General features: G+C 41.6%; 2 protein-coding genes across 5 annotated transcripts in view; one reads left to right on the plus strand and one right to left on the minus strand.

Moving 5' to 3' along the window:
• Shcbp1l (SHC binding and spindle associated 1 like) overlaps positions 1–14,579 on the plus strand; it is a 30,786-nt gene extending 16,207 nt beyond the window's left edge. The window contains exons 7-10 of one of the 2 annotated variants that reach the window (XM_063272102.1): positions 8,159–8,312; positions 10,156–10,295; positions 11,668–11,790; positions 14,216–14,579. In XM_063272102.1, coding sequence (XP_063128172.1) covers positions 8,159–8,312; positions 10,156–10,295; positions 11,668–11,790; positions 14,216–14,467 — 669 coding nt within the window. In that variant the 3' untranslated portion in view covers positions 14,468–14,579. Of the gene's footprint in view, positions 1–8,158; positions 8,313–10,044; positions 10,296–11,667; positions 11,791–14,215 lie in introns of both variants that reach the window. The other variant, NM_001105961.2, reaches the window with a different exon arrangement.
• A 3,166-nt stretch (positions 14,580–17,745) lies between these two features.
• Positions 17,746–25,733, minus strand: part of Dhx9 (DExH-box helicase 9) — a 36,768-nt gene continuing 28,780 nt past the window's right edge. For all 3 annotated transcript variants that reach the window (XM_006249996.5, NM_001395556.1, XM_008769633.3), the window contains 9 exons: positions 25,306–25,458; positions 23,197–23,357; positions 22,509–22,620; positions 22,137–22,298; positions 21,903–22,030; positions 20,749–20,978; positions 20,542–20,657; positions 20,032–20,232; positions 17,746–18,752 (listed from right to left, as the gene is read on the minus strand). In XM_006249996.5, coding sequence (XP_006250058.1) covers positions 18,044–18,752; positions 20,032–20,232; positions 20,542–20,657; positions 20,749–20,978; positions 21,903–22,030; positions 22,137–22,298; positions 22,509–22,620; positions 23,197–23,357; positions 25,306–25,458 — 1,972 coding nt within the window. In that variant the 3' untranslated portion in view covers positions 17,746–18,043. The remainder of the gene's footprint in view (positions 18,753–20,031; positions 20,233–20,541; positions 20,658–20,748; positions 20,979–21,902; positions 22,031–22,136; positions 22,299–22,508; positions 22,621–23,196; positions 23,358–25,305; positions 25,459–25,733) is intronic.

Genomic DNA, 25,733 nt, shown 5'->3' on the forward strand with positions numbered 1-25,733 from the left:
GCTCAGCTTGCTTTCTTATAGAACCCAGGACTACCAGCCCAGGGACAGCATCACCCACAATGGATCCTCCTACCTTGAACACTAGTTGAGAAAATGCCTTACAGCTGGATCTCATGGAGGCATTTCCTCAAGGGAGGCTCCTTTCTCGGATAACTTCAGCTTGTGTCCAGTTGACACACAAAACCAGCCAGTACAGTGAGGCACCATGTGGTTGCTGGGAATTGAACTCAGGACCTCTGGAATAGCAGTCAGTTCTCTTACCTGCTGTTCCATCTCTCCAGCCCCCAAACCAACTTTTAATAAGAGTTCTTAAGTGGTTTAACCTCCCTTCCAGCCCTCCACCTACTAGAGATAGCGGAAAAGAAAGGTTATTAGGATAAAGGGGAATGATCTGTGTAGAAATAGTTCTTTGGAGAAAATGCAATCTGCTTTGTCAGGATACCAGCAGTCCAGTTCAGCAGTGTTAGAATACCAAACACAAATGAGCAGTGGTGGCACCACCCAGCAGAAACTGCCAGGCCTCCGCTGAGTGGGTATGGGTGAGCAGGAGCGACTAAGACCAGCAGAGACGTCAGGAGAAGGTCTCTGCCGTGCCTCTCTCAAGGAATGAAGATCAGCAAAGACAAAGACTCAAGACCTATGAAGCCTTGCAAAGCCAGCTTATGCAAGCCAGCCAACACTGTCCATTGAGTCTTATTTATACTCCCTTCAAACATCACATGTCCTGCCACGGGCCAGGCAAAACAACACGTGAATCCGTCTTAACAAAACTCCGCATGAGAGTATATCAGCTGATATGTCCAGAAACTTCCACGTCACTCTGCCCACCAGCCTAAGTCTGCAGAAGTGGCAAGAAGCTGCCAGAGCACCACCGGGAGCTTTTTGTTGTGTTTCTTCCCATAAGGTCGTGATGAACAATGACCAGTAATGGCCAGGGGCACCAGTATCATCCAGTGTCGTCCACCGTCTGTTGGGTTATGTTTATATTCCTTCTTAACATCATGCGCTCTCTCACCCATGTCTGCTTCAGGGAAACGTTCCTTCATGTGTTTGCTTTAGCAGAACATCATTTGATCTAGCTGACTTTCCAAAGAAACCAGAAGTTTCCACTTCACTTGACTGAGACTTTGAGCTTGACAAGACATTGTGGTTTGATCACGGGGGCAGCTCCACATGCCACCTTCATTACTCTCTTGGCTTTCTGCCACTAGAACTACACTGGTCACCGTAAGCTATAAAAAGGACAGCAGACGGACACTGCAGTCAGGAAACCCAGTGTCCACTGCCTCTGCCATCTCTTAGGGGTAGGTTCTGGTTATTCCACAGACAGTTTGTCTGCTTCTAGATGTCTTTCACTTAGCATGGTGTGATGGTTTGCATATGCTTGGCCCAGGGAGTGGCACTTTTAGAAGGTGCGGCCCCATTGGAGTAGATGTGCTTTAAGACCCTCATCCTAGCTGCCTGGAAGCCAGTATTCTGTTATCAGCCTTCAGATGAAGATGGAGAACTCTCAGCTCCCCTGGACCACGCCTGCCTGGATGCTGCCATGTTCCTGCCTTGATTATAATGGACTGAACCTCTGAACCTGTAAGCCAGTCCCAATTAAATGTCTTTATAAGACTTGCCATGGTCATGGTGTCTGTTCACAACAATAAAACCCTAATTAAGGTTGAAAGCCTTAACACATGGTTTTAAAGCCTTCATGTGGATCATGTATCAGTACTATGCTCATTTTTTAGCTACATAGTACTGTGTTGCCTGTAAACACCACTGTTTGTTTATAGTCATCAACCAGTGGCATTATTTATAACACTGAGATCAAGTCTAGAGGCTTGCATATGCTAGACCAACCCTCTACACTGAGCTGAGCTGTACCCAGACTGTAGCCCAGGTTTCTGAATTTTGGTCACTGCCATAGTAGTAAGGATATTGAGTACAAATGGTTTCCACTACTTGTTTTGAAAATAGACCTAAGAATGAATCATGGGGCTATGGGTAATTCTGTGATTAAATTTATGGAGAATTGTTACAGGGCCCAAGCCATTTTTAACTGTCACCTGCAGTGTCAGCAGGTTTCGTGTTTTCAGTCGTTACCATATCAGGTTTTTGATGTAGTTCTGTTTTGTTTTTGAGAGTCAGTCTCATGCAGTTCTGGATAGACTTGCACTTGCTCTGTGGCTGAGACTGGTCTTGAACTGATCTTCTTGCTTCCACTGCCCAATTGCTGAGTCTTACAAGCAAGTGTCACCATGCTTGTCACTCATGCTGACGATCAGCATCTTCTGTCACCGTCACCCCAGGAGGGGTGAAGGAGTGTCTCACTGGGGTGTTCATTTTTACCTCCAAAGTGAACAGTGATTTGGGGCGCATCTGCATGCATATTTGTTGGTCATTTGTTTATCTTCTTTGGAGAAATGACTTTTAAAAGGGGTGCATGTTGGGCTGGAGAGGTGGGTCAGCGGTTAAGAGCACTGACTGCTCTTCCAGAGGTCCTGAGTTCAATTCCCAGCAATTATATGGTGGCTCACAACCATCTGTAATGGGATCTGATGCCCTCTTCTGATGTGTCTGAAGGCAGCTACAATGTACTCATATATAATATATAAATCTTTTTTTAAAAAGGGGGGGTGCATGTTTCTTGTTGATTACAAGAGTTCTTAATATATTCTATATGCCTTATAAATATTTTCTCTCATTCCATAGGCTGTCCTTCACCATTGTGACGTTGTTCACAACTGTACTTAAGATTTTAATTTTTATTATAATTTTTTTGAGACAGGGTTTTTCTGTGTAGCCCAGGATGTCCTAGAACTCACTTTGTAGACCAGGCTGGCCTTGAACTCAGAGATCATCCTACCTCTGCCTCCCAATTGCTGGTATTAAAGGCATACACCACCACTGCCTGGCAAGTTTTAATTTGAATCAAGCACAACTTACCTATTTTTCTTTAGTTACTTGGTTTTTGGTGTGTATCTAAAATCTGTTCTCAGCTTCAAGGCCATGAGATTTACCTTCTTGCTTTATTCTAGGAGAGTGATGGGTTTTCTCTTTTGTGTGCACACACGTGTGTGCTTGTGTCTAAGCATGTGTATGTGGAGGTGCTTGTGCATCTGCATGTGGAGGCCAGAAGCCAATAGCAGATGTTGTCTTCCTCAGTAATCGTCATTGTTTTTCTTCTTCAGACAGTCTTTCATAGTTCAAACTCATCAAGTTGTAGATGACCTTGAACTTCTGATCCTTTTGTCTCTCTGAAGTGCTGGGATCACAAAGACTGTTTATTGGTAGTGGGGACCAAAGACAGAGCTCAGTGCACGTTAAGAACCCACGGCACCATCTGAGCTGCACCCACAGTCCTTCACTTGGTTTTGAAATAGTTTGTCTCACTGAACTCCAAGTTCTCTGACTGGCAAGGCTGGCTGGCCAGGGAGCTCCAGGACCTTCTTGTCTCTGCAGTGCGGGGGTTACTGCTTTGGAGTAACACATTAGTGCTAAACTCAACGTCACCAATAATATGTCAGTATTGCATTTGGGAAACTAAGTTAGAAAGCACTTCCCCATGGTGTAAATTAACCTCGAGTGAAACTAGATTTGAGTTCTCTACTTCTGTCTCCCTATGTCTTCCATTTTTTCTGTGTCTGTTGTTATGAGTCTAAATCTATGCCTACCTGCCTACTCTCTTACATTTCTGTCTGTCCTCACGTGTTTCACTAGCAAAGGGCATTGCTCTCTCTTTTATCAAACAGCATAGGAAGCACCACATGGGGGAAGAAGTGGGAGCTGCCACAGAAGTCTTTAACAGGATTTACAGGTATAAGCCACTGAGTGCACCTGACCCCCGCCGGTCCAGATAACCAAAGCAATATCTGCATTCCTTCCTTCCACATTTGTGGTGGATATTTATTTGATAAGATTGCTTTCAATCTATATTTACTGTTTTCAGCAAGTAATGGCCGTAATACTTATACAAACACACATGCATTATTCTCAGTCGGGGGCATAGAAGAGAACATAATTTAAGATTACTACTTAGCATCAGTGTAGGTTGTGAAAGTTGAAATCCAAGACAAGTAAGTTTGGTTGTTTCAATGTTCTTTTTAAAGACAGGTTAAACAGATAAACTGAGGGCACAGTGGGATTCCAGTCTTAAGTGACCAGTCTCTGAGAAAGAAAGAAATAGTTTCATAATAATGTCTCATAATAATAGGGTCAACATAATGCCACATGTTACAGATGCACACCACTGCACTTGGCCTTTTTTTTTTTTTTTTTAAACATGGTGACTGGAGAACTGCACTCGGTTCTCATGTGTGGAAGCATTTTACTGGCTGAGCCATTTCCCTGACCATAGCTCTTATTGAAAGCCACTAATCCACGTTGAGTTCATTTTGCATTTAGTGTGGGTCCTAACATTTGTTGAAGAGACCTTTCTTTCTGCCTTGAATCCTGTTTATTTTTTTTAAAGATTTATTCATTTATTATATATAAGTACACTGTAGCTGTCTTCAGATACACCAGAAGAGGGCATCGGATCTCTTTACAGATGGTTGTGAGCCACCATGTGGTTGCTGGGAATTGAACTCAGGACCTCTGGAAGAGTAGTTGGGTGCTCTTAACTGCTTAGCCACCTCTCCAGCCTGAATCCTGTTTATTGTTAACGGATGTTTTTCTCTAGCCTGTTGTTTGTATCCCACTGATGCTGTCTTACTTATCCCAACACCACACTGTTTGGTCACTATGGCTTCGTAGTCAGTTTTGAAATCAGAAATGTGTTTTCAGTTGTTGGTTTTGTTTGTTTGTTTGTTTGTTTTTTAATGTATGTGGGGGGTTTTTTATTTGTTTGTTTTTGTTTTTGTTTCGGCAATGTCTTGTAATTCCATGTGGATTTGAAGATAACTTCTTGCATTTCTGAAGAATCATGTAGAGGGGTTGAAGAAACGGCTTAGTCAGTAAAATATCTTCCTGGCAAGCATGAGAACCTGAATTTCTATCCACAGAACCCATGTTAAAAAATAAAAAGCTTCTTTCTGACTGGGGTACAGATGAAGCCACCGTAGTGGGTATGTGTTTCCTGTGTTTCTCATACGGCTTTCTTATCTTAGAGACAGATGGTTTTGATTTTAAAACCATCACTACCCATGTATGCTCTTTTGTTGGTGGCTTAGTCTCTGGGAGCTCCCAGGAGTCTGGGTTAGTTGACACTGTTGGTCTCCCTATGGGTTTGCCATCCCCTTCAGTGCCTTCAGTCCTTTCCCTCCTTCATAGGGGTCCCTGACCTCAGTCCAATGCTTGGCTGTGAGTATCTGCTTCTGTCTCAGTCAGCTGCTGGTAGGGCCTCTCAGAGGACAGCCATCATAGGCTCTTGTCTATAAGCACAATATAGCATTAGTAATAGTTTTGGGGTTTGGGAATGGATCCCAAGTTTGGCTGGTCTCTGAATGGCCTTTTCCTTCAGTCTCTCTGCTCCATTTTTGTCCCTGCATTTCCCTTAGACAGGAACAATTCTGAGTCAAAAATTTTGAAGGTGGGTTGGTGATGCTGTGTCAACTGGGGGCCCTGTCTATCTACTCTTCAGGTTCTATCTCCCCACTGTTGGGCATTTTGACTAAGGTCACCCACACTGAGTCATGGGAGCCTCTTATATCCCAGGTCTCTGGGACTTTCTAGAGGTTCTCCCTACCCCCTACCCCCAGAAGCTGCATATTTCTATTAATTCTCCTGGCCCTCTGGGCTTCTCCCCCCACCCCATACCTGATCCTGTCCCCCTTTTCCCCTCTCTCTCCCCTCTCCCACCCAAGTTCCTCCCGACCTCTGCCTCCCGTGATAATTTTGTTCTCCCTTCTAAGTGGGATCAAAACATCCTCACTTGGGTCTTCCTTCTTGGTAAACTTCTTAGGGTCTGTGGGTCATGTATATTCTGTACTTTAGAGCTAATATCCACTTATCAGTGAGTACAAACCACGCATGTCCCTCTGGGTCTGGATAGCTCACTCAGGATGATATTTTCTAGTTCCATTCATTGGTCTGCAAAATTCATGATGTCCTTATTTTTGAATAGCTGGATAGTATTCCATTGTGTAAATGAGCCCCATTTTCTGTGTGCATTCTTCAAATGAGAGACATCTGGGTCACCAACCGAAGAGCATACATGGGCTGGTCCAAGGCCCCCGCACATATGTAACAGAGGACTGCCTTGTCTGGCCTCAGTGGGAAAGGTTACCCCTAATCCTGTAGAAACTTGATGCCCCAGGGAAGAGAGATGGGGTCAGGGAGCATCCTCTCAGAGGCAAAGGAGATGTGATGAAGAACGCTGTGGGGAGGGAGCAACATGTGGAATGTAAATAAGTAAAATAATTAATTAAAAAACCAAACCAACATCATTACTACTGGGTGGCGGCAGAGCACATTGACCCCTCACTTCAGAGGCAGAGGCAGGTAGATCTTTGTGAGTTTGAAAAGTTTGAGACCACCCTGGTCTCAAGTGAGTTCCAAGAAGAGCAAACAAAACAAACGAAATAAAAGTGAACTTGGTGGCATTTGCCACCTCAGTGCTGGCGAGATGGAGACACCTGAGGTTTACTGGCCACCTAGCCTAGTTTATTTGACAAGTTCCAGGGCAGTAAGAGACCCTGCTCACTCCCTGTCTTAGTGGTTACTTAGGCATGAGGGTATGTTTACTGCTCTAGTTAGCAGTTCCACCTAGGAGAATGGAGCCATGTGAGGGGCTAAAGTCTTAAGCAGTCACCCCAGACAATTGATACTCTGAGAGTTGAGAAAGGTCACATGAGTAAAGTGACCCCTTGGACCACATGACCCCAAGGACCAGGCAGACAAGTTGTGTGTGGCAGAAACATGGTTTTCCATAGAGTCTTATAAACAAATGACAATAGGCAGTTGTAGTGAATGATCTGAAGTCACCTCACTCCTATCCTCTATACCTGAGGAGGGCACACAGCACATTCCTAAAACAATGCCATGACTTTTAAGAAACAGGTCACAAGACTCTTGCCTTGTTCTCTTGGAGTTTTCTCATAAGCAATCAGAATTCTCCTCACATGACTCCACTCTTGGACTGTGTACCCACACAGGTGCATACCTTTAATCCCAGCAGGAGCTTCTCTGTGAGTTCAAGGCCAGGCTGGTCTACTGAGCAAGTTCCAGGTCAGTCAGGACTTCACAGTGAGCTACTATCTCAATAAACACACAAATGGATGAGTAAATACCATTGCTTTTCATGGTAAATAATGAAGTCCCCTGTCTGTTCCTAATGCAAATCCTTGGTACTGTTTGTAACTTTAGGATTTTCAGTACATGAAATTGTGTGAATTCCCATGATTCTCAACTAAAGCAAGAAAGTCAAGGCTAACAATGGTTCGGTAGGTGAGGGGACCGAAACCCTGAGTTTGCTCCCCAGAACACACATGGTAGATAGAAAGAAACGATGGCCACAAATTGACCTTCACACACATGTACCCACACTGCACTGCCCCACACCACACCACACCACACACAATCAACTAAAATAAATGTTAAAAAACAAAGTGTAACTGGGCACGGTGGCACACATGATCTCAACATGAGACAGGGTTTCCAGGCTCACCTGTACTACTTAGGGAACAGCGATTTAAGGAGAAAGAGGAGGAAGGGGAAGGAGAAGAGGAGGAAGGGGAAGGAGAAGAGGAGGAAGGGGAAGGAGAAGAGGAAGAAGGGGAAGGAGAAGAGGAGGAAGGGGAAGGAGAAGAGGAAGAAGGGGAAGGAGAAGAGGAGGAAGGGGAAGGAGAAGAGGAAGAAGGGGAAGGAGAAGAGGAAGAAGGGGAAGGAGAAGAGGAGGAAGCCGCAGCTGAAGAACAGGAAGGAGGAGACTGTCGGGAGGAGGGGCAGAAGAGGTGGTGGTGACAGCAGTGTCATTTGCCTCATATCTAAGGCTTGACCTGGGCACTCCTCCTCCTTGAGCTGTCCATTTAACTTTACTGCTTAAGGTAATACGGACTATTCAAAATGGCTTCTGTCCTTAACCCATACCCAGCCCTTGACAGAGGAATAATGGTCGCCGGGTGAATGCCTACTCCTCAGCTAAGTCTTCTGGAGAGGATGGCATTGCCAGGAAGTGTGCCCAGGTGGCACACTGCTGAAGGCGCGTGGCTCTCCCTTTTCTTCTCAGGTAAAGAACTTGTCTTCGGACACGCTTCTGCAGCAGCACGACGACCTGAACCTGGCTTTGGACAGTTGCTACAGTGGGGATATAGTTGTCATTTTCCCCGGGGAGTACCAAGCCTCCAATCTGGCTTTGCTGACTGATGACATCACTATAAAGGGTGAGCAGGCGGTCCTTTGCGGTTTTTCTCACAGCAACACAGACTAGCCAAACTGTAAGCACACTTAGGGGTATGTACTGGAAGTGTATTTAATTAGACAGTCAGAACAAGAACAACTTCTCTATCTTAAAACCCTCCGTGCCTTTTACACTAAAGGCCATGTTGCGTATGCTGCTCTCAAGCTTTTGGGCTCAGGCGACCTTTTCCCGAATAGGCTTGGTGAATGGTAGGAGCTACATCCCAATGGTTCATCGTATTTTCTTTTTCTTTTTTTCCCCTTTTTTGTAGTTTTTTGTAGTGCTTCGGATTGAACAAAGGGCCTTCCTTCCTTCTGCTTAGGCAAGCACCCCACCACGGTGCTATAGACCGCCAATATTCATCATATTTTTATACTTCTATGTATCTTTCTAGCAAATGCTTGTGTTCTGTTAACTTTAAAGAAGAGTACTCCTGTTGTCCAATGGGAAAAAAGAATAGTAAACTTACATTCTACCTATGAGTTTTGAAAATTCAAGAAAATCTCTACTGTAACAATAATTATCAAACAGTCTGGGTAATAATAATTATATGAGTACTTTAAAACAGATGTAGCCTTCTTTTTTTTTTTTTTTTTTCTTTTTTCAGAGCTGGGGACCGAACCCAGGGCCTTGCGCTTGCTAGGCAAGCGCTCTACCACTGAGCTAAATCCCCAACCCCCAGATGTAGCCTTCTTGATGCTAAATTTTGGACAAATAATTAGGGCAAATAATCGTCATGATTAAGGTTCTCTGCTGTGTGTGTACGTACACGAATTCAGAGGTCAGAAGACAACTCTAGGGAGTACCTTCTCTCGTTCCACCGTGAGTCCTAGAGATAGAACTGAGAGCATCAGTCTTGGCAGCAAGTACCTTGACTGTAACCTGAGCCATTGCTGTGGTAATTGATTATGGATCAGAAAGCAAATTAAGATGTAGTGCATTTTTGTCTTAGACATTTATACACAACTGTTGATTATATGAAAATAAATGAGATTTAGAAGCTGGGTGGGTATGGTGCCTCATGCCTATAGTCCCAACACTAGGAGGCTGAGCTATAACTTTAAAGCCAGCCTTTGTAACTTTGTAACTATATAATTACTATTATTATTATTATTATTACTATTACTACTGGAAATAACTGTGGAATGAATATGTTGAATACTGCAAGTATAGTTAGGTTGATTATAAACATAGATTCCAATATCAAGTCATCAACTTAATTTCCAAATATTATTTTGTAAGTGTGGGTGGGGAGATGGCTCAGAGGGTACAGGGTTTACTGTGCAAACACGAGGAGTCTGAGGTTCCCCTGTGCCGTGTGACTAGGAGTGGCAGTGGGCCACATCTGTAACCCAGAGCTAGGCAAGTGGTGACAGATCCTGGGACTTCCTGGCCAGTTAGTCAGGTTGAAACAGTGAACTCCATACTTAACAAGAGGCCTTCTCTAAAAATGACATAAAAAGTAGTGGAGGAAGATACCTGGTCTTTACCTCTGGCCTCCACCCACACAGGTGAGCACATACCAGCATGCATATTGAATATCATGATTGCATTATAAGTAAATAGTCAATTAATTGATTGTGAATATCTACATATATATATATATATATATATATATATGGATATGTCTTGATGAAAACAAACAGAAATAACATTACTGAATTACTAAAGAACTTGGAACTTGTAGAACTAATTTGTTTTTCTCTATGCATCAGGAGTTGGAAAGAGAGAAGAAATTATGATTACTTCTGAACCTTCGCATGACAGCTTTGTGGTATCCAAAGCTGACAGTGTGAAACTAATGCAGCTTTCTTTGATACAACAAGGGACAGTCGATGGCATTGTGGTGGTCGAGTCTGGTCACCTGACTCTAGAAAACTGCTTGCTAAAGTGTGAAGGGACAGGAGTGTGCGTTCTCACAGGGGCTTCCCTGACGATCACAAACAGCGAGATAACTGGTGCCCAGGTACGTCCTTACAACAGGGTAGCTTTATGTGACTAACGACTTGGAGTCATCCTGACTTGGAAACAAAGGACAACAGCCAGGCAGTGGCGGTGTTCACCTTTAATCCCAGCACTCGGGACACGGGGCAGGCAGGTCTCTGAGTTGGAAGCCAGCCTGGTCTACAGAGTGAGTTCCACAACAGCCAGGGCCATCTGGAAAAACAAAAAGAACACAACAAAAATCCCCCAAAGAGAACAATTAATGCATATTTGGGTATGGGAGTGTGAGTATGCACATCTCATGGAGGAAGTCAGGGACAACCTTGGGTCTGAGTTCTTACTTTCTACCTTGTTTTTGAAACAGGATGTCTAATTAAAATGGTCTTATTTATTTATTTATTTATTTATTTATTTATTTAAAAAACAAAACAAAACAAAACAAAACAAGGCTTTCCTATGTAATAGCCCTTGCTAGCCTGGAGCTAACTCTGTAGAACAGGCTGGTTTCGAATTCACAAAAATCTGCCTGCCTTTGCCTCCCAAATGCTAGGATTAAAGGTGTGAGCTACCAAGCTCAGACTAAAATTGTTCTGTTGTTGTTGTTGTTATTGAGTGCATTCATTTGTGTCTGTGTGCACGCGTGTGTGCACTCGTGTGTGCTGGCGTGTGCAAGCATTTGTGAGCTGTGTGTGCAAGTACACCCACAGATCAATTTTCAGTAGTTGATTCTCCCTCGCTCCCATGGGCTCTGGGCAGTTCACTGCCGTTACACTCACCAGGTTAGGTGGCCTATAATTGTCTAGAGCTTATCAGATGTTTACATTACAATTCATGACAGTAGCAAGTTACAGGTATGAAGTAGCAACAAAATAAGTTTATGGTTAGGGGACATCACATGATGTTAAAGAGTCGCAGCATTAGAGAACCACCAGTTGAGAGCTTCTGTTGTGTCTGCTTCCGCATTGCCAGAGAAGTACAGACCGAATGCTTTCTTTCATGCTTGGTTTTGCCGTCAGTTCTTATGGTTTGGACTCAGGTTCTCATGCTAACAAGTGCTTTCCCCAGTCCCCAAGGACTGCTTCTTAGCTTTCCACAGACCAGAATGACTCAGCTAGAAAATGGGAGACAGGGCTGGAGAGATCTGAGTTCAGTTCCTGTGCAGAATGCACTGCAGCCAGTTTACAACCACCTGTAATTCCAAGGGATCTGACGCTTCCTTCTGTATTCTATAAGCACCTGTGTTAGCATAAACATGTCTGCATGCACATAAACATGAATAATCAAAGATAACCTTTTTTAAAAAATAGGAGCTATGACAGGCATGGCATACACTTTTAATTCCTGCTCCCAGGAGGTAGAAACGTTTTGTAACTGTTATCTGTTTTGACTTTCAGGGCGCTGGTGTTGAACTATACCCTGGGAGCATAGCCATTTTGGAAGGGAATGAGATTCATCACTGTAATAATCTCAGAACCAGCGACAGTTCAAAAAGCACCTTGGGTGGTGTTAACATGAAGGTATTGTCTTAGTACTTTGTTTGAGACAGGATCTCACTGTGTAGCTCTGGCTGGCCTGGAACTCTATGTAGACCAGATTGGCTTCAAATTCACAAAGATCCACCTGCTTCTCCTTCCCAAGTGCTAGGGTTAAAGGTGTGTACCATGAATGGCTTGTCTTAGTTCCTGTTAGAGAAATGTTCTAAGAGTTTTAGGTAGGTCAGGTCTTAGTTTCTTTTCCTGTTGCTGTAATAAAATACTATGACAAAAGGAACATGAGAGAGAGAGGGGGTTTATTTAGCTCACGGTTCCAGGTTATAGTTCATCATAGCAGGGTCAAAGCAACAGGAGCCTGAGGCAACTGGTCACAAGGGTGATCGAGTGCTTACTGTTCAGCTTGATGTCTCCTTTCTGTGAATCTAGGGCCAAGCCCCAGGGAATGGTGCCCCCTTTTAGGATGGGTATTCCCACCTCAATTAACTTAAGCAGTCTAATCTCTCACTGGCATAGCCAGAGGCTAAATAATCCTTCATAGATGTGCCTGGAGGCTTGGTAATTCTCTCCAGTTGAAAATCAATACTATACAAACATTAAAATAGTAACGAACTTATTCAAATGCTATTTCTATTTGGTTCCTACACATGCTAGAACATAGTAAATGGTAGCTGCTGAGAAACAAGCCCATTCCTGCATATTCCCCCGACCTAGGTGGACGGACATTAAACTTACGCTCTTATGCTCATAAGTCCACACTCCCACTGACAATGTCCCCACTATCTTCTGAGACCGAGCTGCCCTGGCTGGCCTGGGAGTCTAAAGCCTAGACAGGCCTCAAATTAAAGTCCTCCTGCATTAGCCTTCTGGAGTCACAGGCCACTAGGCCTGGCATAAAATAGTTCTGAATGAGAAAATAGGTGGGCTTCGATCTTATGTAATAGAGTTTCACTGACTAGATGTTTAGTACATTTTGCTAAGTAAAGCAAATAGAATATTGTAGGCAGGCCTGATTCATGAACCAGGAAGGTCAGGAGTTCAACATCTTTAGCTACAGTGAGGCTAACAGATTATAGATGAGATTCCATGTAAGCTATCCCAACACAAAGCAGCAGATTAAGAGAATGTTAAAACACTTTTGAGATGAAATGTAGTGTGCACGCCTACAATCCTAACACTCAAAAGGCTGAGGTGGGAGAGCTGGTATGAATTCCAGGCCTGCCCAATAATATAACAGATAGCAGGCTTGCCAGTAGTTAATGAGACTGTCTTTGAAAGAAGTGGAGAGAAGGAGAGAAAGAAGGGGCATAGGAAAGAAAGAAAGGAAATAAAGGCTATTCTTGGCATGGTATGGTGGCACACGCCTTTGATCCAGTTACTCTGGAGGCAAAGGCAGATGGGCCTTTAGTAGTTGGGGGCCAGCCTGGTCTATCAGTGAGTTCCAGTAGACCATCCATACCACCAATGACCCCCCTCTCCCCGCAGAACTTTCAATAAAGTCAGATAACTGGTTGATAAAGAGGGTAAATGTACACAGGACACTGTAAAGTCAGTTCTGAAATACCCAATTTATCTTTTTTTTCTTTCTGTTCTTAAGTATTTTTCAGTTGTTTAATGTTAGCTCGCATCAGGACCATTTTTAACCATTCTTGCAACCAATTGGTAATCTAGTTACTAATTCAGTAGGTCTGGAGTAAAGCCTGAGAATTTGTTCTTGTCAGTTTCCAAAGTCATGTTGAAATTACTGGTCACTAAAATATAAACACACTGATCACCGTGACCATAGAACAGCACAACACTGACACCACCTGGTGGGTGAGTGGAACTGCAGCATCCTGAGGGTCAGCGTGAGCTGAGCCAAGAAAGCACAGGCAGGATGGCAAAGTAAATAGCAAGCAAAATCCAACAAAAGGCCTGTGGATCCTTGAGCCTTATTCCACAGTATGATTTAAACTAGATCCCTGCCAAGTCCCATGTAGTACGTTCATGTTAGCCTTAGCCTTCCACCTGAGACACATTCCTCTGTAAGTACTGTGTGAATAGTCCATTATTATCACTGTCCTTCAAAGAAGTGGCTACTGGGCATTCTAGTTAAGCGGCAGCCTGTCTTTTTATCAAATCATGCTGTTTCATTGACCTATTGTATTTTTCCACATTGCCCAAAACCACTTTCCTTGTTTGATCATGTTATAGATGTTAACAGGCTGCATCATCCCCTACCTACAATTTTATCAGTTTAGGGAAAAAAAAAAAACCTATACTTTTTCATTTACATTTATAATAAGGTTGATGAATGTGAGAAACAGGCATTTGTTTGAGGATAACTATTGTAGCTTTAAGGAACCCTAGTGACTCCAGAGTTAAGTCTCAGTGCCGTCTTATGTTGTTAGTTAGTGCTGGTTGCCTTTGTATCAAATCACTGAACAGCTGATTTCCTCGAACAATTTAACAGGTTCTTCCAGCACCCAAACTGAAGATGACGAACAATCATATCTACAACAACAATGGCTATGGAGTGAGCATTCTTCAGCCATCAGAACAGTTCTTTATTGTAGCAGAAGCAGCTCTCAACAAAGGGGCTGCGTCAGGAGATAAGAAAGATGACAAAATGCTCTCCAAAGTCATGCAAACTCTGAATGTGGAAATGAACAACAACAGGATAGAAGCAAACTCAAAGGGGGATATTAGGATAGTCACTGGGTAAAGCATCTGGATAGGTGTTCAGATTTTATAGTTCAGGAATGTGATAAATGATTCTTGTACCTCATAGAAATTGTAGTTTTAAATTCAAAGATTAAAATGTTTAAATGCTTTCATTTAGTTACTCATTTTAATGTGTTATATAAGATACAACATAGCTTTATTAAGATATGAGTCGTAAGCCATAACATTTACTCTTTAAAGTGTAGCTGGGGGCCTGGGGATGTAGCTCAGTAGGTAAAGTACTGACCTTCCATTTGGTAACAAAGCCCTGGGTTTCATCACCAGCACCACAGAAATCCACCATCCGAATGGAGTGTGCCTATAATCCCAGTACCAGGGAGATGGAAGCAGGACAATAAGGAAGTTTAAGGCCAGCCAGAGCTACAAGGGAGTTAATGGCCAACCTGAGCCATTTTGGCTAGATTAGGCTCACCTTAATAATCCAGAGAATATCTGGAGTATCTCCCTGTCTCAGGGGCCTTAAATAAATCACACAAGCAGATTGAACCTCGACATAATAATGTACCGACAGTTCCTGAGAACTAGGACCATTAATTAACGTCTTTGACAACTATTTTGCCTGCAACCTATATTTTTTCAGCCAAGGCAATCTAAACTCAGCGGGATGTTTCCAGTACAAATCTTGTATATTTGTGCACATACCAAGCAGGGACAGAACCCCTAGCCTTACATGTCCATCCCACCATCTGTCGTCACACTGCTCCCTCTGCTGGCCAATGTTTGTCAACTTGATAAGCATCCAGGAGCATCTCAATCGGGTTGTTTTCAAGACAGAGTAACAGCCCTGGCTATCCTAGAACTCATTCTGTAGAATTCAAGAGGCCCTCCTGCCTCTGCCTTGAGTGCTGAGTAGCTGAGCTGTTTGGCTGCTGTAGGTGGGTGATGCCACTCCCAGAGGTGTTCTAGATGGAAGGACTGAGCAAGACAGTCCTTTCCTACAACTTTCCTAAGCAGCTTTGTTTATGGCTTCTGCTTCAGTCCCTGCCCTGACTTCCTTAATCCATTCTGCCCCAAGATGCTTTTGACCAGTTTCCACAGCAGTAGAAACCCCAAAGGCACTCCGAAGTTTTGTTAACCAAAAGGGGGATGGCTTCATATTTCTCTCCACTTATGCACTGGCTTTTACCTTTGAAACCCCCACCCTTTCTTTAGCAACTCCATAAACTTTCAATGTTCTGGAGAAAGGACTTTGCCACTAAGATTCAGCTCCAAGATTCCCTGTCTTTCACACAGCTAAAACCTGTCTGACCAAGTCTGTCACCAAGTCTGACAAATGCAATGCTTCACTCAGTAGTTAAGTTTCCACTTGTCCCAGCCACAATGAAAAGGCAGAGATCAATCCTTGCACTTCCATCCTCCAAACAGTAATTTAAACCAAAGCCTTCAAATTCAGCAACTGCTTTAGAAATCAACAATTTTCTTATTAGCACCAGTCCAATTGGTGTCCTGTAACAACTGTGCTTGGATACCTGCTGTCTGGACAGATCTGACCCATGGCACAAAAGTCCAGATTCTGATGCAGCTTTCAGAAACTCCTAAACCTTAACGTGGCTTCCATAAACTGGTGTTTCAATTTTCTGCAGTAAACTTTTCTTCTGACAATCCTATTTTAATTTCCGCCCCCACTACAGTAAGGATACTATAATTAATGCTCATATTAAGAAATGCATGTTCTTCCTGATGTCCTAAGTTCAATTCCCAGCAACCACATGGTGGCTCTGATGCCCTCTTCTGGTGTGTCTCAAGACAGCTACAGTGTACCATATAAATCTTAGATTAAAAAAAAAAAAGGAAAAAGCACATGAAGTGAACTTGTCCACTATGCAATCTGGTACTTAATCTAAACTGGTACTTCGACATCCATCTCATGTGAAGAAAGATCACTGCTTTTGAGACTGGCAATGCTGGCAACTAACATCCAAATCTGGGAAACAAACTAGCTGAAGAATGCAAGTTCTAATTTCAGATCTATGGAGGTCTCTTGGGTTGAGTACAATACTGAAAAACAGGGCTATGCTCAAAAGTTGTCTGAAACTCCAGACTACAGATCTTAGTCGCCCCCCATATGGAGGTGGAGGGGGCATACACAATGCAGCTTCACATTTCTGAAAGTTAGAGAATCCCACCCCCAACAGTACATTACAGGATTTTCTAAGTCTTAGTTTTCACTGTTTAAAGATTAAAAGATCTTCAGAACCCAGATATTCAGTATGATTTAGTAGAGCTTATAAGAATGAATACAGAGAAATTATCCTCTAAGCAAAAGATAGCACTAGTTATATTATGGACTGGGTACAGGATCAATTGCTTATAAGCAGCCTAAGGCCAACCAGGATATAGGATTACTAAGTTTTTACAAGAACAGATGGGAACATCTGAAGATCAGACTAGATCTAACATGCAATTAAATAACCAAATCCTATGTTCTATACACATGGAAATGACAGATTTTACCAGACCTCAGTCTAAAAGTACCTGTGATATAACTGGAATGTAGCTCACAGGGAAAACATGCCTAGCACAAAACTAAAGAATGCTTGCAGGATGATGAAAAACTGTGTGCCCAATCAATCCATGCAAGATGGTAGGTAACAGTCATTAAGTTTGGCCTCCATTGATCTGTGATCTCCCTCAAACAGTGGAAACCTGAGTACACTACTTATTATTAGTGCTTCTAGCATACCTCAGGTCCTGGATTCCTTGTTCCCAAAACAACTCTAGCAATTTACAGAAAATTAGGATTTCAAAAAGTGTCAAAAAACACCTTTGGGATACAAGTTAGTGGTAAAGAATTGGTCAAGTAGTTCTCTCCCCAAATACTGAGTCATACATTATAGAGCTCACCTACCTTTGTTCATTGCTTAAATAAAAAATATATTGCCGACCCTCTCACCCACCCAACCCACAGAAATGAATTTGTAATAGAAAATGCTTCCCTTAGTCTTTTGTTTTCAAAACAAATATTTCAGCTAAGGTCAAATGTTTCAGAGTTAGAAAAATGGTTATAACACACCTTAATCCTACCACTTGGGAGAAGGCAAGTGAGTTTCTGAGGGTGAGGCAAACCTGCTAGTTCCTTACCGAGACCCTAACATTAAAGATGGGAGGGATATGGGCTCAACTCTTTTTTTGGTTCTTTTTTTCGGAGCTGGGGACAGAACCCAGGGCCTTGCGCTTCCTAGGTAAGCGCTCTACCACTGAGCTAAATCCCCAGCCCCTGGGCTCAACTCTTATTCTGTAAAAAATACCATTACACAATCAATTTTCAGTATACTTTATTTTCTATTAAATGAAAACCAAGAAAATGTCAAGTTAAGTTAAAAGGCTTTACCCTTTCAAGAAAAAAATACAAACTGTATGGTGTGATACTTGTATAACAGGTCATATTTTACATTACACAATATAAACAAAATCACTAATCTACAATTATTTGAAACTACACATGAACTACAGATTAAGTGGGAAATGGGTTTACTTTTTTGGTGCAAATAAACATCTTGGAAAAACATACAGCATGCATTTTTTAACTGTATGCATAAGCTCTGACAGTCCATTCTTAATAGCCGCCACCACCACCACCACCACCTCCTCTTCCTTGTCCAAAATAACCACCTCCATAACCCCTTCGCTGGAATCCTCCAGATCCTCTATAGCCCCCACCAGATCCCCGGTAGTCTCCACTAGATCCTCTGTAGTCTCCACCGAAGTTGTTTCTGTAGCCTCCTTGGGAACCTCCTCTATAACCTCCCCCACCTCCACCATAATTTCCTCGGTAAGAGTTGGGGCTCATATTATAACCTTCCCCACCTCCGTAACCCCCTCCACCACCTCCATATCCTCCACTGCCTCCTCCATACCCACCACTACCGCCACCACCTCCATAGCCACCACCTCCAACACCATAGCCTCCCCCACCACTTCCAAAACCTCCACTACCCCCAAAGCCACCACCGCCGCCGCCTCCTCGGCCACCACCAAATCCACCCCCACCACCTCCCCCACTGAAGCCTCCTCCCCCACCACCAAATCCACCTCCGCCACTGCCAAAGCCACCCCCACCACTACCAAAGCCTCCTCCCCCACCACTGTTAAAGCCTCCTCCAAAGCCTCCCCCACCACCACTTCCAAAGCCGCCTCCAAAGCCTCCACTACCATATCCACCACCGTATCCACCACCACCATATCCTCCTCCTCCATATCCCCTTCTATATCCACTTCCATTATCGTATCGGGCCATCTTGGGAGGCCTCGGACCATCGCCATACCTAGGAAAAACAACAAATCACTTTAGCTATACTCTGCACACACTAAACTAAGAATCACAGTAAATAAACTTTAACCAAATAATGAGACCTGTATGGTATAAACAGCACTGTTAATATTTTTCCACAGGCCTTGAAGTTTCTCTTAATTCATAGTATTTTTAATCAAGTATTTCCCTGTACAAATTTAAAAAATGTCTTGGTGGAAACTCCTCAGAAAATATATACACTCACAACTCCCCTACCTTCATGTCTTTGATATTCATGTTAAAGAAGACAAAAATAATGTGAATCAACAGTTCAGTTATACTAAAATTAAAAGCAAAAAACATGATAAAGACTCAAAGGACTTTTTGTTTATTTGTATATTATTATAATCCTGAAGCCATAGGGCTGGAGAGATGGCTCAGTGGTTAACAGCACGAACTGATGATCTTCCAGAGGTCCTGAGTTCAATTTCCAGCAACGACATAGTAGCTCACAACCATCTGTAATGGGATCTGATGCCCTCTTCTAGTGTGTCTGGGAGCTACAATACTCATATAAATAAATCTTTAAATAAAATTACAGAAGAAAAAAATTCTGAAGCCATGCTTAGGAGAATGATTTCTTAATGAGTGTATTCATAACTTCATGAATGATTAAAAGTTAAATAACTCAAAACTGGTAAACATAAGGAAGGAACATACGCATACACCGTTAACATTCCTTTCTTATGAATGCAGATAGGTGAACACTAAAGAAAAATTTCTTATTTCTTAAAGACAGCCTAGGGGGCTACAGAGATGGCTGGGGACTGGAGAGATGGCTCAGCGGTTAAGAGCACTGACTGCTCTTCCAGAGGTCCTGAGTTCAAATCCCAGCAACCACATGGTGGCTCACAACCATCTGTAATGAGATCTGGTGCCCTCTTCTGACCTGCAAGTCACATAAGCAGGCAGAATGCTGTACATAAAATAAATAAATAAGACAGTCTAAAATAAATTGATCTTTCTATTTGAGGAAGGAATTAATACTTTATCTGAGACTGAGACTACAACAGTGTGGAGGAAAAGGTTTCATCAAGATTACATCATTTTCAACTTTTAATATGGTCTACCTGTCAGGACTTTATTTTTATATGGCAATGGGTACATCAATTAACAGGAAAAAAGGAAATCTTTTGTTCTGAGTCAAACTCCCACATTTAGTGTTAAATAATTTTAACCCGAAGGACTCTACCAACTAGCTTTAATAATTATAGGTCTGTAAAAGCTACAGACACATAAATTAGGTAACTCACCTTACACTCCCAATCATAAGGTTGATACCAGCAGCTGAGGGCCTAGAAATCTGACGGATGGTGTTTAGCATATGCTCATTGACAGGGTCCAACTGGCTGATAATGTTTGGTTGTTTGGATACTTCAACAACCAGAGCTTCCATGGCTGCCCGGAGGGCTGTGATGCATGCTGCAGCTTCATGTGATATTTGCAGTCTGATCCTAAAATGAAGGAAAAGCAAGGCATAAAACTGGAAACATACACAGAGAGGTGAGTGTAGTCAAATGTCCTCCCAGTGCCAAAAACTTAACTTTATTACAATTAGACATGCCCCAAACCCAGGTGAATGTAATTAACAGTACCATGCAGCATATACCTTATAAACACACCTCAAAAATGACCAGGCCTCAGAGTGAAACTCTTGCATATACTAGACTAGCAAGATCTCCAAGGATTATTACTAAACACATTATTCTAAGAAATCTTTATTCTAAAAATTCAGTTTGAAGATTACAACTGAAAGGCCCTACCAGTCATCTATAAACACGATCTGACCATCAGACTGGACTTTCTTGGAGGCAAAGAGAAGTAATTGTAGAGGGGTCACTAAGGTCATGCCTTTAGCAGAGATGGCTCGGGTTCGAATCTGTAGATGGAGAAAATGTAAAATGTCACACACTGATGGGTCATTAGTCCTATTATAACTCTGAACTTTCAGACTTCCCTAATCCTCTTACCTTTTCACCAAAAACAAAGAAAGGAGATGGGTACTTCATGTCTTGGCTGCTAAAAGGACAGTTCACAGAAGACTTGTGGATAAGTGCATTACGACCTTCAGTGGTAAGAATCTTTCTCTTCTCTTTATGATAGCATACATTGGGGTACACACCAAAAGCCAGCAAAGAGATAACAACATCCAAATTATTATCTGGTCCAGTGTTAGTAAACACTTGTGTCAATAAACAATCTGTTAAAAAAAATAGAAAAATGGTTTGTAAAGATTAGATAATAGCATGACTCAAAGTCCTCTGATAACTTTCTCAGAACTTTACAATCAAAGGTTATCAGCTGCTCTTATTACTAGCAGAGCAGATGAAAAGACAATCCAAGAAGTCACTGAAAGGATGGCTGTCTTATCCAAGATACGCCTTAGCAATATTTCCATTTCCAAATTAAAAACCTGTCACCAATATGCTTAAAGCCTCAATATTAGATCTATGTGAACAAACCTAAATAACTTAAGCTGTTATTAGCAATAAAGCAGGATAATAGCTTCATCTTAAGATCATTAGAATAGGGCTGGAGAGATGGCTCAGCGGTTAAGAGCACCCGACTGCTCTTCCAGAGGTCATGAGTTCAATTCCCAGCAACCACATGGTGGCTCACAACCATCTGTAAGGAGATCTGATGCCCTCTTCTGGTGTATCTGAGGACAGCTACAGTGTACTTATATATAATAAATAAATAAATCTTTAAAAAAAAAAGATCATTAGAATATTCTGAACATACAGATTTTTCCCCTTAGATTTTTTTTTTTAAAATCTGTCAGTTCACAAACAAAACAAAAAAACTACTCTAATTCAATTTGTAACCTTTAAAAATTTTAGTTTCTGGTACTAACATATCCGGTTAAGTATGTTCAAATAGCTAAGAATTATAAGCAAATATTCTTCAGCCAATGTACCTGTAGTTTATCACAATGGCTCACAAACTATCTTTTTTTTGGGGGGGAGGAGCTTTTTGTTCTCTATTTTACTGAGAAAGGATGTCACAAATTAATTCAGGCTGTCTATCTTAAATTCTCAGTGATTTTATTCTGCCTTTAACCTCCAAGATCTAGAGTTAACAGAATGAGACACAAAAACCAGTTTATAAATAGAAGAGGGCTTACCTTCTGGAAAGCCAGAGTTAATCAGTATCTCTTTAAGCTGTACTTTGGCTTCCCAAGTCATTCTTAGTGTAGCCATATTTAGTCTCTTCTGCTCACAAAACCGTATTTCTGCTTCTTCTCCACTCATCCTAAAACAAAACAGAAAAGGCATTCATTCTCAAAGGCTTAGCAAACTAAGTTACAAATTCAGACAAGCTCACTAAATTCTCACAGGAATTGCCTTTAAATTCCTACCTAGCATCATCCCAGGCTTGGAATACTGATAAAAGAGCCACATGATCAGAAAATCTGTTTCCAGCAAAATTCCGATGTATGTACCCCAAGCGCTTCCCTTCACTGATAAAGGGCTCTGGAAAGCAGGTAGCAGCAGAGATGGTACAGACAGCGTCTCCCACACTGAAACAACAGCACAACAGCAGTTAAGCCTTTCTGTGAGAAGACCTTCAAATGTGGACTGAATACTCTGTTAGCTAGGATATAACAACTAATATTTACTATAAAAGTTTATACTATAAAGGTTTACTGTAAGTTTTTTTTTAACCACCAACCCACCTTTGCCTTTATTAAGTCCATTTTATTCTGAGTAACAAAAACCAATGAACTTACTAGAAAATACACCCCATTATCATCATTTTTCCAAAACGAGGCTCAATGGGGAGTTTAGCCAGGATTCGTCCAAGAGGAGTCAACTCATCATTGGCATCTAAAGCATCAAGTTCTATGGGAAAATACATACTTGTGAGTGATGTCAATAAACAGGGTATTAGTGTTTAATTTTACGTCAAGTTAAATATGAAGTCTGGACCAAACACTGGAATAGCCAACACAGAAGATGCTATAAAGGTATGACCTATGATGCAAATTGGGACTACAGTCACTGATATAGTAGCAACATCAGCATTAAACACACACACAGCCCATAAGAATCAGAATCAGAATCAGGTGAGTTCCAGATTCCAAGTTCAATGCAGGGCCATCTGAGCTCAATGCCCTTATTTTTCACAAGGCTACATCACTTTTATAACAAATTTGAGATTAGAACAAAACAACCCAAACCACTAAGACATATATTTAAATATTAAATATAGGTAAGGAGTAATTCATGTTCTGGTGGATTCTCTATTCCCTTAAATGTTTATTTAATGAGATCCATTTATGCCCCTTCATCCCACAATTTCCTTGTAGAAATACATGCTGCATAAAGCCTAACATGTTAATCTCCCACCCCCAGTCTATATCTGACTTGTTAAATAGGATTTGTTAAGTAGGTAAAGACAAAGAAAGTATCACTTACCTCTAAGAGTATGCTCTGCTTCAATTACTGCATCCAAAGGTGGAGGTTCAATTGCCTTTGCAAGGAATTGGCCAATTCCTCCTAGGCGCAGAAGTTTTATGCTCAGAGCAATTTCATGCAATGGTGTTCTAAACATCTCTGGTGTCATGTGGGTCTCCAGTCTAAAATTTAGAAGTAGAAAAGTCAAAGGTGATAATAAAAACCTTTGCACAGACAACTGTGTATATAGTAGCCCTTTCCTAGTCTACAACTTTTCCTATTCACTATAAAACTAGTCTAGCTGACTAAAAACTGGCTTTTGGACTTTACTCTCACAGCCAAGATATGTCCTTTTAGTTGGTAAAGGAGGAAGGAAAAAGTTAGTGTCATCACTTCTAATTATGGCTGCACTGATTCTGCCTATTAGCAATTGTGCATGAACTAAAAAAAAGTGGTGTTAGGCTGAAGAGATGGCTCAGCGGTTAAGAGCACTGGCTGCTCTTCCAGAGGTCCTGAGTTCAATTCCCAGCAACCACATGGTGGTTCACAACCATCTATAATGGGATACAATGCCCTCTTCTGGTGTGTCTGAAGACAACGACAGTGCACTCATACATAAAATAAATAAATAAATCTTTAAAAAATATATATATATATAAAAAAAAAGTGGTGCCAAGTTCAACAAAAGGAAGACATAGGGCTGGAGAGATGGCTCAGTGGTTAAGAGCACCCAACTACTCTTCCAGAGGTCCTGAGTTCAATTCCCAGCAACCACATGGTGGCTCATAACCATCTGTAAGGAGATCCAATGCCCTCTTCTGCTGTATCTGAAGACAGCTCCAGTGTACATATATATAATAAATGAATAAATCTTTTAAAAAAAAAAAGGAAGACATAATATAGACCAAACCATCATTCCCAACAGGTCCCAATGCCAACCATTTTGGGAACAATAAAAATTGCACAAATTATTAATATTTTTTTAGTGGGAAGTTATTATGAACAAGTACTGTTATGAGCATTTCAAGGTAACTTAATCTTCAGACCAATCTGACATGTCTCATATTACCTAAACCTAATTCACTTATTACTTGAACTCAATTCAATAGAATGAACAGAAAACCTTAAAAAAAATTGACATCTCTAATTTAGAAGTATTTCTAACAAAATGTCACAACCAGGACTCATTGGAACTGTTGGCAGATGAGATTCCAACAGTTACACCTTGAAGTTTACAAAAATAATTTATCAATATATACTACTTCCCATACCAGGAACAAACCACTCAATATTAAGTGTCAACCAAAACCATCAAGAATTGGGTGATCTTACTATAAAAAGCAACTTATACCATTCTTCCTTTTCTTTTTTTTAGACAGGGTTTCTGTGTAGTCCTGGCTAGCCTGAAATTAAAGGAGACCTACCTGTCTCCATGGTAAAGATTAAAAAAAAAAAGCCAGTGGTACTGGCTCATGCCTGGGAATCCTATCTGAGTTCAAGGTCAACTTAGTCTACAGAGCTAGTCAACAGGCAGAGCTGTTGGACTAAGAAATCCAATTTTTATAAAACCAAAGGAACTATTGCTGATATGTGCAACAGCTATTTAATCTCTCGGGCACTCAAGGAACAAAAGCAGCCCCATGAGTTTAAGGCCAGCCAGAGGTTCATAGTAAGAACCTATGAAGCCCAACCAAAAGTCATGAATACAAAGAAAATTTTACCCTGTGCTTCTCAAAAGGTTCACCATCCAGTATCATCAGCAATTCCAAACCAATAAAACAGAACTAATTAATGCCCACAAATCCTTTTATTCCATAAGCTAACAATGGCAACTTCTAATTTTTTATTCTTATATTTACTTGTATAGAATCTCATTATTCAGGCTTAATCCATTATTCAGCCTTACTGAGGGCTCTTACATAAGGAGTTCATGAGAAAAAGGGTGGGAAATGCATGCAAGATGTTTAAGAGATGAATTCCATCCTTACTTAAAAACCAACCTGTGACATCACTGGACCATAAGATGACATAGTGGGTAAGAACTCACATGACAGCTTTCCCCAAAGTTATTCACTGATCTCTATATATGACCAATCCCGATAAACCAATGTAATTTATTTAGAAATTTACCTGTCAAAACGAGCCCGACTACAAAGGTGGAAACAGAACCCAGGTCGTACACGGCCAGCTCGCCCTTTCCTTTGCTCAAGGTTTGTTTTTGATGCCCATACAGTAGCATAGTTGGTCATATTGTTGTGAGCAGTAAAGAGTTTCACTTTTTGTCTAAATAAGAAAAAGTAGTTATTAGAGACAGTGTAAGTGACAAATCAGTAATGACTTCACATTCTTTTAGCTGCCGCACGATTCAAAGATATCCCAATATACCACTTACACTAAACAAAATTATGACAATTATGCTGGAAGTAGAGATAGCAGGATCCTAGAAATTTTCTGGCTTGACAATGAGTTCCAAGCTCTGTAACAGACCTTATCTCAGAAAATGGGCAGGTGTGGATGTGAACAGAATATATGCTAATAGCTACTTACAGAGATTTATG

The sequence above is a fragment of the Rattus norvegicus genome, chromosome 13 (genome assembly GCF_036323735.1).
Source record: "Rattus norvegicus strain BN/NHsdMcwi chromosome 13, GRCr8, whole genome shotgun sequence".
NCBI classification, from domain to species: domain Eukaryota; kingdom Metazoa; phylum Chordata; class Mammalia; order Rodentia; family Muridae; genus Rattus; species Rattus norvegicus.